Source organism: Lutzomyia longipalpis, chromosome 3 (genome assembly GCF_024334085.1).
Source record: "Lutzomyia longipalpis isolate SR_M1_2022 chromosome 3, ASM2433408v1".
Lineage (NCBI taxonomy): Eukaryota > Metazoa > Arthropoda > Insecta > Diptera > Psychodidae > Lutzomyia > Lutzomyia longipalpis.
Window position 1 is genome coordinate 19,628,590 of NC_074709.1, and position 13,019 is coordinate 19,641,608.

The 13,019-nt window shown below is 36.3% G+C and overlaps 1 protein-coding gene across 1 annotated transcript in view; it reads right to left on the reverse strand.

Annotated features, from left to right (window-relative positions):
* Positions 1–9,841: 9,841 nt before the first annotated feature.
* Positions 9,842–13,019, reverse strand: part of LOC129792291 (uncharacterized) — a 5,583-nt gene continuing 2,405 nt past the window's right edge. The window contains exons 2-3 of the mRNA XM_055831199.1: positions 11,369–12,134; positions 9,842–11,113 (exon numbers count right to left, since the gene is read on the reverse strand). Coding sequence (XP_055687174.1) covers positions 9,842–11,113; positions 11,369–12,134 — 2,038 coding nt within the window. The remainder of the gene's footprint in view (positions 11,114–11,368; positions 12,135–13,019) is intronic.

A 13,019-nucleotide genomic window follows, 5' to 3' on the forward strand; every position in this document is an offset into this window, starting at 1 on the left:
CCTATAGAAAAAAGAAATGTTGAAAAACTCTTCAGAAAACTGAAAAACTCTATAGAAAAAATGAAAAACTATATAGAAAAAATCATAATGGAAAACCCTGGAAAACTCATATGAAAAATTTAAAGTGAAAAACCCAACAGAAAACTCAAAATGCTCAAAAGAAAAAAAATGCCATTTAAGCCATTTAAAATGCTCTAAGACCCACCAAAGATCGTTACTATCAACAGCAGAAATACAAGAGGAAGAACGAAGAGCAGGGGCTAGAGCCGGTGAAGGGGACAGAAACTGGAGGAAGGTCCAGTGTCGGAGGATGCTCAGGATACCGAGGAGCAGGAGATGCAGTTGAAATTTTTGAGAAGAAATGTGAGGAGTATGCCTGGGTGACTTGCGGCCATTTTTCATCTCTTGATGAGCAGATTTTGATTTGACAGCTAAAAGAATTTATTTTTTAAAGTCATCCACACTAAAGAAACCTGTAAGGATTTCAAGCATCAAGATCAAAAATTTTACTTTGACGAAAGTTCTTTGCCCGTCAGCTTTACACCCACACAAAAAACTCCTCATTTTCTCATTGATGCTGCATCACTAAATAGGATTAAATTTCTCTTCTTTTTTTTTCTCAAGAGTCCATCTTTTCATTTACTTCCCTTTTCACGTATCCACAACTTTTTTTTTTCATTTGTGCTCATCGCAAAAGAATGTGAAAATTAAAAAGTGCAGCGTTCTTGAAAGTGTCGGTGGTGGTGTGTGTCAAGGAAAATGGAAAGGTTTATGGGGTTACCTCATCACCATTTAATAATTTCTCAAATAGGAAAATTATTCAAAAGACGCTATGAGGGAGCTTCTTGAGAGGAAATTTGCCATCAAAGAAAAATAATTAAAACACTACTTTTCTCTCTCTCTTTTCTTCCTTCTTTTCACCCGAGTTTCACCCTCACATTTCCGGTGAATTCTTGGCCTTTTCCTCTTTCACCATTGAACTATTTCTTCCTCGACACATTTCACTATTTCACAGCATATATCACCCTTAATTGCAACTGGTGAGATGTATATAAAAAAAAACCGTTAGGGGTTGGGGGTGGTGTTGGAAAATGAGTTGGTGGAGAGAAGAATGAAATTAATTGACGTTAATTTATTCTCTTGGCATTTTTCTGCCATTCTTCCCTATGGCTGTGTGAAAAATATCCGCCAACATCCTGCAATAATTGCACAAGAACTTTCCTTTCTCTCTCTCTCTCTCTCTCTCTCTCTTCACACCATAAAAATGCAATGGAAAACCCCAATGGAATGAGGAAGTTTTGCGTGCACCCAACAATCTCACAGGCAGTGTGAATGGAAACTTTTAAAAATTAATGCGATTTACTTGGTAAAAGCTGGCAAAAGATGAAAATTCATTCGGATGATTTTCTTTTCATCAACATTAAGGATCGGGAGGGGGAAGGGTAGAAAAAAGGGTGTGAATAAGGGAGAAAATATCTGTTTTTGGAGTAAATAAAAAATATTTGTCTTTGAAAGAGAAACTTGCTGGATTTTTGGGTAAAAAGCGTCTGCAGAAGTTTTTCCGCCCTAAACTTTTTCCAACACTTTCGTTCCCCATCGTCTCTCTTTTCTTCCACACACCCTATCCCATTTTCTTCAGGAAGGCATTGGCGGGAGGTAAATACCTCCGAAAGAAAGGTGATTCAAGTGTGAAAATTCCTTTCTTACAACCCTCCCCGTACCGTCATAGCGGGTCAATCGTCTTGCCTTGATGACTTTTTAAAGAAGTCAGCAGCACGTGGGGGTGCGTGGAGGGATGTTTCGCATTGTATTTATAAAACAATAGCAAACGTTCTGGGAAATAGCGGGAAAATTTGGAGGCATCGTGATGAAATTTGAATGGGATGCCAATTCAGTTCTCAATAAAGACAACCTCGCTGTGAGGGTTAAATGGTTATTTCCCATGAAAATAAACAACAAATTGATGGTGAATCGCATCTCCTTCCAGGCCTAAGCACACACAGGTGAAATTCAACGTCAATAATTCGGATTTGCAAATAAAGAATGCTTCACGTGTTTATGGGAGAGCCATGAATATTCTAATATTGCCAATAAATAAATTTAGTTTTAGTAAATAAAATCAAAATGTCTATAAAAATAAAAGGGGTTGATCCACATAGTGTCTAAGGGTGTTACTTTGCATTTAAAGAGAGAAAATTACAATGTGCTGAATAGGGGAGATTGGGGTGACATGTCCTATTTTTTAAAAATAATTTTTGTAGCTTTTCTTGACCTTGTTTAATTTTAAGGAGTTTATTCATATTTGGATCAGGGTTTTCATGTCATTTCAGGGGAAGGAATTTATTCATTTTAATAGATTTTCTTATGTGCATATTTATGGAATGATCTGGGGAAATATTTGCGAAGATTTCTTTAACATTTGTAGGATCCGGTAGTTCTAACCTCAAAGTTTAACCTTAATGTTTTCTCGAAAAAAGGATCCAACTTGAAAAAGTTTAATCTCTTTTTACCTATAATCTAGAATTTATTATTAAAGGTTGAATAGATATTATTCTTTGATGATTTAAGGAATCGAAATGGACAGTCCAGTAAAATCCTTCAAGTGTTTAAAAAAACGAGCAAGTATCGTCTATTAGCTGTGATTTTTAAACTTCTTTTCAAGTTCTTCAACTGTAGATAATTTATTGTCATCAGACAGCCGACTGAAGCTCTGATGCATATGCTTTAGTCAAGGGAAAATTAAGTACAATGGGGGCGGGGTCTATTAATTTTCCAGTATATCTATGTATATAATTTCACAGTTTTTCTAGCTAATTCCAGCGGAAATGAAAGTTTTGTTTTCAATTTCTCTATTGTTTTTTCTCCTTTTTAAAATATATAATAACTTTGCCTTTTATTTAAAATGAGCCAATGCACAAACAAAAGCGAATGAAGTCCTTTTTCAAGTTGCGCTTAAAAATAAAACGAAATTGTATGAGTATTTCTTTTAAAATAAAAGAAATAAATCCCTTTCAAAGTTGCACAAAAAAAAGAGAATACAGGTACTCCACCAACTAAAAGCTATTTTAACTACCCCACTTAGAGATACCTGTTTCACGTGCATTTTCCGAGTGTGGAGAGACACAGAAAAAAATCCCACAGTCCTTGTTTTTCACTTGGTCCCTGATCCGGTAACATTTTCGCAATCTCTCGCTCTCCCTGCTCACACTTTATTAGAATAATTCCGTAATCAGACTTTGTCTAATACAAACAAATAAACCTCCACCGCACCACCCCTCAGCCAACGTTGAAGGTGCGGGAAATGCAACCGTATTAACGTGCGCCTCACCCCCTATGCCGCATCGTAGCATCCCCCAACCCAAGGCTCACGAATGTTGGCCTGGAAAATCCCATGAATTTTAAATTGTCTGGCGCTTCCATTCAGATTAAGTAAAATTTTCACGGTTCTACTTTAAAATTCCGCTCACTGAGAGTGTTTGTTGAATGGTATGGAATTTTTTACAACTACAACACGAACTTTTATACAGTGCGCGCTCAAGCTCTTTGTGTTTCTCCGCCATATACATTACATATACCACCCAGTGTGACTAAATAAACAAATTCTCTTAGCCCCCAATCCACCCCAAAGTGCACACTGTCTATGCATTTTTCCGCCTCAGCGCGGCGAAGGAAATTCTCATCGTGTGTGGCCTATATTATACCTGCCTCGGAGCACCAAGGAGAAGGATATGTATGTAAGTAGTATAGTATAAAAGGTAGGTATACAAAAAAGCATTGCCTTAATTTTAATAAAGGCACCCCGAGACGCCCTCAAAGAAGCGCACCACATGGTGAAAAATTTATTAGCTTATAAGGTGCCTTTCTAATTAAACTAAATATTTGCACTGAAATTATTAATGTTTAATCTTATATTATGAACTTTGTGCACATTGCAAGAGCATTATGTATGTATGTAGCTTGAATTATACATACATAACAAGTATATAGGAAACTTCTCTTAAGTAAAAGGATAAAAAATAGCATTCAAGGTTATGAGATAATATTTCCACGAAAAGATTATTTAAAATTCTGTGACTGGCATAAAGTGGAGACGCCTGGTGATTAGGGGATTAGAAAGTAATTAAATTATTTTCTACAACACAAATGGCACATTTTTAACCCTTCAAGACTTCAATTTATTCAGTGAAGTGAATTGAATGAAAACTAATAACTTTTTTTCGACAAATGTACATACAAATAAAATTTTTTTCCGTAAAATCCGTTACTGCTTTTTAAGGGTATTAACTCTATGATCAGGTTAACATTCTATGAATAGAGGGTTAAGAGGAAAACATCTTAATTGATTCATAAAGGGTTAATTCCTTCAAAATCATTTCCAAAGAGATTTTAGTCTTTATGTTCATTTAACAATTGACACAAAATATGTACTAAAGCCCGTTTTTGGAGAAATTTTCCATAGTAAAATGGCTGAAGATGCAGGCGGCCATTTTGAAAAACCTGAGTGACATTTGTGCCATAACCTCGTACGAGAAAATGTTTGAAACATGCCCTTGTATGTAGATGATTAAAAAATGAGAAATCGCCAAATAGACTTTTCTTTATTCACATGGAGTTGAAAAAAACCAGCAAATATTTTCTCAAAAATACAGTCGATGACGTCACAGTTGCGTTTTTTGTCTCTTTCAATGCGTGAAACATTCGCACTGATGTTTCATCGGTGAGTTTTGACAAGATATTTTTCTGTTTCAGTTGATTAATAAGTTTTTAACCTATTCGGGTCCATGTGAAACAGAAACATTAAAACATGCGACATATTTAACACGATGCTTTCAAAGGACATTTCTTAGGCAGAACTTCTTCCATTTCTTCTACGTGAAATTCATGCATTTCTATCTAGGAAAAGTATTTAAATTCATAAAAATTTGGAAAAATAAAATGTATCACGTTTAGGTCTACCTACGTATTACCAAAAGAACTGGAAAGGGTTAATTCATTTAAATTATTTTTACAATTTAGAAATATGATAAATTTGCGTTGAATACCTACGCCAAAGAAGATTTTTCGATTGAAAAATGTCCTCTCAGAGCATCTGCAAAAGAAGTACCGTGATACAAAGACTTCATGTTTCAATGTTTCTTATGTTTCATGTGGATGCGAAAGGGTTAAAGAAGAATTATGCGCTTCATTTACATCATAGATTTTTCTAAGAAACACGAGTAACTCCCTGGGAGATTCCTGAATTTGAAGGTTTTTCTTTTATGAAGATTGCTGGCAAATTAAAACGTATATGTCTGTCGTATGTTTACATTCTCAAATGCATTTTTTGCTCCTTTTTCTCAACATTCGTAATAAATTGCATTGAAAACGAGACATATTAAAATCGCATTTCCCCGTGGAATTTCCTCATCCACGTGAGACATGCAAAAGACATGAGAACAAATTGATTTTAATTTCATCATTTATCTCTTTTTTCGTCTCATCATTTTGAGGGAGGAATTTCAGTTTCTTATCTCTTTTTTCTTTGCCATTTCCATCGTCTTCTCCGTATATGGTGGGTGGGTGGGTGGTGAATTTGCTAAACGAATACACAAGAAGAAAAGCTTTTTTGCTTATGAAAGAATCACAGCTATAAACAAGGATTTTTGTATTTGTTGTGTCAACTTTCCCTGAGAGAGAGGAAGAGAAAGAATTTCCATCGTGAACAATGAAATTCATTTGTGAGCATTTCTCGCAATAAAAAGGAGTTTTGTATGATTGTGCTTCAATTTCAATTAATTATTCATTGCACGATGCTTGAGATTTAATTAAAATGTAAGCAATTGAAAATTAATTGCTTTATTCATTATTCCGTATTTTAGGGAATTGAAAAGATGTTTCAAAAGAAAAAGCTCTGCAGGAGATAGAGATTTTCCATTTAAAGCACCCAACCGTTCCTTTTTAAGAGCTTTCTGCTATGTATGTTTATTTATTTCTTCGTATCATTGCTCTAAAATGCGATTTGGAGGGAAATTTAATGAAAATTTTTTAAGAGAAAGTGCATTTAATAAATCGATTTGCTATTCAGTTTACAATCTGTTAGAAGATTTGATTTTTTTTCTACACAGAAATGATGAATTTTGCAATGAAAATCCAATGAAATTTACATTAATATTATGCAAACACTCGAACATAATCATCAGATCAGCACAAATCGCACAAGTCAAGAAAAAAAGTTCTTTTACATTCTCCACCCTTAAATCTTTATTCATTCTCTGCGTTTTATTCGCGTGCTTTTGATTGAGTGGATGAGTTTAAGGTGCGGGGGCGGTACGAGAGACACGTGGAATCCGATCATTTCATTCAATTCACATTTTACTTGCATTGAGCAATGGAATATGAAGTGGATTTTCTTCTTTTATTCGTTTTTCATGTGAAAAAAAAAACTATTGTTATGTGCTGAAGTGAGATTTTCATGGTGTCTCTCCTGGGAAAATTTGCAAACTTATCACGTTCTAAATTGCTTGTTTTTATTTTTCTCATGCTATCATTAAGGCAAAAGGTTGGACTCTTCCTGTGACTCCTTGTGAAAGAAATAGACAACACCCCTACATAGATTTCCTTTCAAGGAAAATCTGGATGAATTTTAGGGGGATAAGAGCTTTAATTGCAATTTTGAATTTAAAAAAAAAGATTAATGAAAATATTCGGATGATTCGCCAAAGAAATCAAAATATTCAAGAGACGAATATTTCTTTTTTTTAGTCTTAAATTGGTTGAGATTGAAGAGCAATAGCCTAAAGAGTACTAAATTCTAGCCAAAGTAGTGAAATTCAATTTAGTACTTTTTCGACTTAAATCCGATTGAATTCAGAACTTTTTCAGTTAGAACTCATTATATTTTTTTGTTAGAATTTAGTATACTTTCCGCTAGAATTTAGTACTTTTTCGGTTTGAATTTACAACTTCGGCTAGATTTTAGTACTAAATAAAGTAAATTCCATAATTAAAAGTACTAAATTCTAGCAAAAAAGGTGAAATAAAATTTAGTATTTTATAGGCTTAAATTTAGTACTTTTTCCAATTAAATTCAGAACTTTTTCAGTTAGAACTCATTATATTTTTTGGTTAGAATTTAGTATATTTTCCGCTCGAATTTAGTACTTTTAACTATTTAATTTAGTACTTTTCGGCTTGAATTTACTACTTCGGCTAGATTTCAGTACTAAAAAAAGTAAATTCAATAATTAAAAGTACTAAACTCTAGTTGGAAACGTACTAAATTCTAGCCAAAAAATATATAATGAATTCTAACTATGTATAAAGGTTTTCTGAATTCAATCCATAAAAGTACTAAATTTAAACCGAAAAAGTACTAAATTATGAGCGAATAAGCACTCAATTCAATCCTGAAAAGTACTTAAAAGTCAAACAGAGAAAATAGTAAATTCAAGCCGGATAAGTACTAAATTTTAACTGAAAATGAGAATATTCAGTTCTTTGGAAATATTGTGATTATTCGCTAATTTTCGGATTATTCGCCAAAACAGTTCAAATATTCGGCAGATAAATACCCCCTTGCTTAAGTAGGTATAGAATTTGATCGCTTTATTGTCTTAAAAATAATTTATTTCATCTCATAATTTATTTTTTTTTAACGGCAATGAGAGTTTGAAGAAAAGAACGTTGAAATCTCTTTCAATAACAAACGAATCTGAAACCAAAGCTTGTCTTCAAGTGTCCAGAAGAATATTCTTTTACAAACCCCTTGATATTATTTTTTGCAATGAAGTTCTTCGTGGACTTCCATCAGGCATTTTGAAGAGTGGCAAACGGGCTTCTCTGTGTGCACAATAATTTTTCTCACATCCTCGCATTTTAATTCTTCGCCTGAATAGAGCTCAATGTTTAAAATTCTATGAATTTTAAATCATCTCCTCACCTCGTCGCCTTTTAGATCTCCTCTTGTGTGTGTGCGGAGGCTGTGTGTATCAGAAAATTGCAAATGGGTTTGTGGTGTGAAGAACAACAACTTTCTCAAAGCTGCTTAAGCATTCAAGTCACAGCCTTTGCGGCATTTTTCAATACTCATCTCCATCAACATTGCTTCCGGGGGAAGTGTTCCCAGCATCAGTGGCATGGATGACAAAATCACACGCTTTCAATTCTAATAGTTTTGACATGGAAAAGCCCTTTTTTGAATGATTGAAAAATAAAATGTCGATTTTATTAATTTTTTTCTAGGTTGATTTATACATTTTATTTATATTTTTATTAAAGCTTCGCTTTAGGTTTTGCGCGCCAATTTTCTCCATCCCAAAATTTTCATTCCCTTCAGCATATGGGTAAGTTTATAATGTGGAAAACGATGAATGATTTATGCTTTCACTGGGTAACTCAATAATTTATATGGATATCCAATTTTTCCTTCACTCCATGAACACTCAACAATCTTTTTTTGCCAATTTTTCTGCTCATCGCACCTTTTCTCTTGGCGCATAAGTGAATTTTACTGAAAATTTCTCACCTTTATGGAAATTGCAAAAGCCACGACGGGTCGGGCGGGATGGAAAATCTCTTTTTTTTTTGCATACTTGGTATTCAATGTAAATTTTAGCGAAAAAAAGAGGCGAAAACGAGCATGTTGAGACGTACTGTGTGAGGAAGTAACATTGGAGGAACGTCCATTTCATCCCTCAAGTGGTTTCATCGCTGCTTCGAAAGGAAAACATTAAAATCGAAGTATCTCACACAGGAGTAAAATGCAATGAATATGAAAATTTTATGAAAGTTACCCCAAAGCTATTGGATTTATTGATTTTATCTCGGATTTCACGAAAGCTGGATTGCATCGTCAGACATATTCATTTATGTTTCTGAAATTTCTAAATAGTCCGCCTCTCTATTTAACTGAAATTATTATTATTTAGTTTTCATAGAATATGTCTCTCTCTCTCTCTAAGGATTCATAAAGAGGACGAAAAGTCTCTTTAAAACATAAAGATTTTCTTTTTTTTTACGTGAGAAAAACCGAGCCACTGTTTATGCAAGAATGAAGCGCAATAAAATATTTCTGTGAGGATGCTTTGAATTTTGGGATACACCGCGAAATCCCATCTGAGGAAAATCCTCTGGGGAAAACCTTGGGGAATGCACGGGATGTGTGAAATTTTCAAACACCCAGAGGCCTCCACAAAACATAATTAAAGTGCTAAAATACATAGTAAAGAGCTCACAAGAAGCCATTTTTCCAACGAGTGAAACATTTTTTTTTACGAACTTTTCCCATTGATTTCCCCTTTTTTTCCACTACTCGTTTATTCTATTTTGTGATTTTTCCTGCATTTGTGCGGCACTTTTGCAAAAACATGCCACTCCTCGTGGCAATTTTGCAGTGAATTGAATTGATTTGCCCATGAGAATGACGGGGGTGGGGGATGCCTAATGGAAAAATCCCCGCATGAAAAACATCAGCTGAGCGGACGGTGCGCAAAGTGAGATTGTATAAACAATTAAATTAGCTAATAGTGTTGTGTAGTGTAGGAAAAGAATCGGTTGCAGTCTGTTCTCAGGTGTTTTTTATTACATAAGTAGCTACGTTGCGATCAATTTATGATCTTCATCAGGCTCTATAATTAAATTGTAAGAGAAAAAAAAAAAAAAAAAAAAAAAAAAATCACAAAAATTGAAACTTACTTTCAAACAGTTTTGAACGAAAAAAGAAAAAAATGTAGCTACACAGGTGCACTTACAATTGTATTGTGACACCTTTGTCAAAAGAAAATTAAGAAAATGCACATAACACAGTCAGAAGGAACTGCACAAGAAAAAGAAAACGCCAAGTCGAGGAGCAGATGACATGACGTCAAGTTGCGGCCAATGGGATGAGTGCACTGAAGATGTGGTTGAGGTCATTGCCCTCATGCCGATGGTTCACACACATCCCCGCGCGGTTGTGAGCGTTGATGTGAAAGGCTTCCATGTAGTTGAGTTGATGTGATCTATTGGTGGAGTCCACTACACTCACTTCATTGAAGGCGAAATTATGATGCTCCTCACGCATGTGAGAAACAAGAGAAGATGCCATCTTAGAAAAATCCCTGGTAGATCGCTCATGTTCCGATATCCTTGTACCCAATTTTCTCGAGGTCCTGCCGAGGTAGTATTTACGACAGCCACCACAAGGAATGCGATATATAACATTGGATTTCTCCAGCAAAGGGGTACGATCCTTCATGTTCGTGAATGAACGTCCCAAGGTGTTGTCAGCCTTGAAACAAAGCGTCACATCCTTCGAGTGTCTCTTAATAGTTTTGGCTATCCCCTCACTTAGTCCCTTTATGTAAGTCATTGAGCAGAATTTGGTCTCAGCGATCGTGTTGAAAGAGTCATCAACTCCATTTCTCTGTCTCACTCCCCCTTGCTTTTCCAGCAGCTTCACAATCAAGTGTTGCGGATAGTTGTTCTTTTTTAGCAAATGAGTGATGGTTGCATCAGTATTGGTGAGAGGATCAGTCGTGAGAGACTTCACTCTGTGTATGAGCCCCTCAGCTGTGTTAATTTTTTGTTTCATTGGATGGAGAGATGCAAAATTGAGAATCCGACCTGATGCTATAGGCTTCTGATACCATCTAGTTGAGAGAGTGCCATCCTCGTTCCTCTTCACCATTGTATCCAAATATGGTAGTTCGCCTTCTTTTTCCAGCTCGTGAGTAAATTTGATTTTCTCATTAATGCTGTTGAAATGGAGTAGTAATTGATTGACGACATCCTTATGCACCACAAGAAACAGGTCATCTACGTATTTGAGTACCAATTTGGGTGGGGGTGATGGAACAGTGTCTAAAGCCACACGGATAATGTGGTCCATGGTAATGTCCGCAACAACCGGCGACAAACAATTCCCCATCGGCATGCCCTCAATCTGCTGGTAAAATTCGCCTTGGTATTTGAAATAACCACTGTCCATAATGAGCGTGATCATTTCTTTGAATTTTTGGAGAGAAATATCAGTGTGTGTGCTGATCTCATCCCACCTGCTGTCAATCAAATCCAATGCCAAACTCCTCGGAATGTTAGTGAATAATGAAACAACATCGAAACTCACCAAAATCTCATCCCTCTCAAGCACCAGATCCTTTATGCGGTTCACAAAATCATAAGAATTCTTCAATTTAAACGGCGAGTTCTCAGTGATATTTTTTAAGATATCATTGCAAAAGCGGCTCAAATCATGTGTGGGGGAGCCCACACAACTGATGATAGGGCGCAACGGGACATTCGCTTTATGGATCTTGGGAAGACCATAGATCCTCGGTGGTACCGCTTTGTAAGTGATCAAGTGGCTTTTGGTCCAGTTATCAACCAACCCCCGATCATGTAAACTTCTGACCATTTCATTGTTCTTGTTCTGAAAGCGAGTAGTGGGATCCTTCTTGAGACGTTTGTAGGTGTTAGTATCCGAGATAAGGACATCCATCTTAGATGAGTACGAGCTCCTGCTGATTATAACGGTTTTTCCGCCCTTGTCAGCAGAAGTGATGACAAGATCTTTATTGTTACCAATAAATTCTCTCAAAGATCCGTAAGCTCGCCTCAGCCAACTATCCAATGGGGTCTTTGGTTCTCGTCTGTGGGTGTAGTTAGTGATCTGGTTGGTGATTTGTGTCCTTGCCGTGTTTTTATCATCCTCCGAACAATCCATTGATCTCATGCAATCCTCCACTTCCGCCAATAGGCGCGCCATTGGGATATCCTTCTTCGTCTTATAAGGAAGTGCAAACTTTTGGCCCAGACTCAAGAGGTGGGACACATCCTCAGGGATCACGGCATCAGTCAGATTTACAATCCAATGCTCATCGTATGGAATAGCTCCGGTGGATGACGATCTGATGGCTGAGAATTTCCTTTTATGTGTCTCCTCTAAAGTGATCAATCTTCTACGGTAGAATTTTTCCTGGTTCCTGATGAAATCATTCAAGGCAACGCAATTTCTACCTTTGATGTCCTCGATGATGCCGGACATCTCCTTCTTCAAGGTGCTAATGCTCCAATGTGTGACTTTGATTTCAGCGCTTAATATCTTCCTCCTGAATTGATTCAACATTCTGTCCACGTATGTGCAAAAATTGAGATTCCCATTGAAAAGTCCACAGACACTGGTGAGGGCATTTGTAATGTGTTTAGGGAAAAAACCATTACGTCTACATTCGCAGAGAAAAACCTTCCTTGCGACCAAGTTGGCCTTCTTCGTGTAGCAGTTTGCAAGTGCCTTGAATAAAGCACTTATATCTCTCCCATGCACTTGTTCAATACGGGAATAAAAACGGTCCATGATGACAAAAAATGGGCTGCTAATGGTTTCCGATGCAAGATGAATGATAGAAGTATTAACGACTGTGAGGTGTATATGTAGGAAAAGAATCGGTTGCAGTCTGTTCTCAGGTGTTTTTTATTACATAAGTAGCTACGTTGCGATCAATTTATGATCTTCATCAGGCTCTATAATTAAATTGTAAGAGAAAAAAAAAAAAAAAAAAAATCACAAAAATTGAAACTTAATTTCAAACAGTTTTGAACGAAAAAAGAAAAAAATGTAGCTACACAGGTGCACTTACAATTGTATTGTGACACCTTTGTCAAAAGAAAATTAAGAAAATGCACATAACACAGTCAGAAGGAACTGCACAAGAAAAAGAAAACGCCAAGTCGAGGAGCAGATGACATGACGTCAAGTTGCGGCCAATGGGATGAGTGCACTGAAGATGTGGTTGAGGTCATTGCCCTCATGCCGATGGTTCACACACATCCCCGCGCGGTTGTGAGCGTTGATGTGAAAGGCTTCCATGTAGTTGAGTTGATGTGATCTATTGGTGGAGTCCACTACACTCACTTCATTGAAGGCGAAATTATGATGCTCCTCACGCATGTGAGAAACAAGAGAAGATGCCATCTTAGAAAAATCCCTGGTAGATCGCTCATGTTCCGATATCCTTGTACCCAATTTTCTCGAGGTCCTGCCGAGGTAGTATTTACGACAGCTT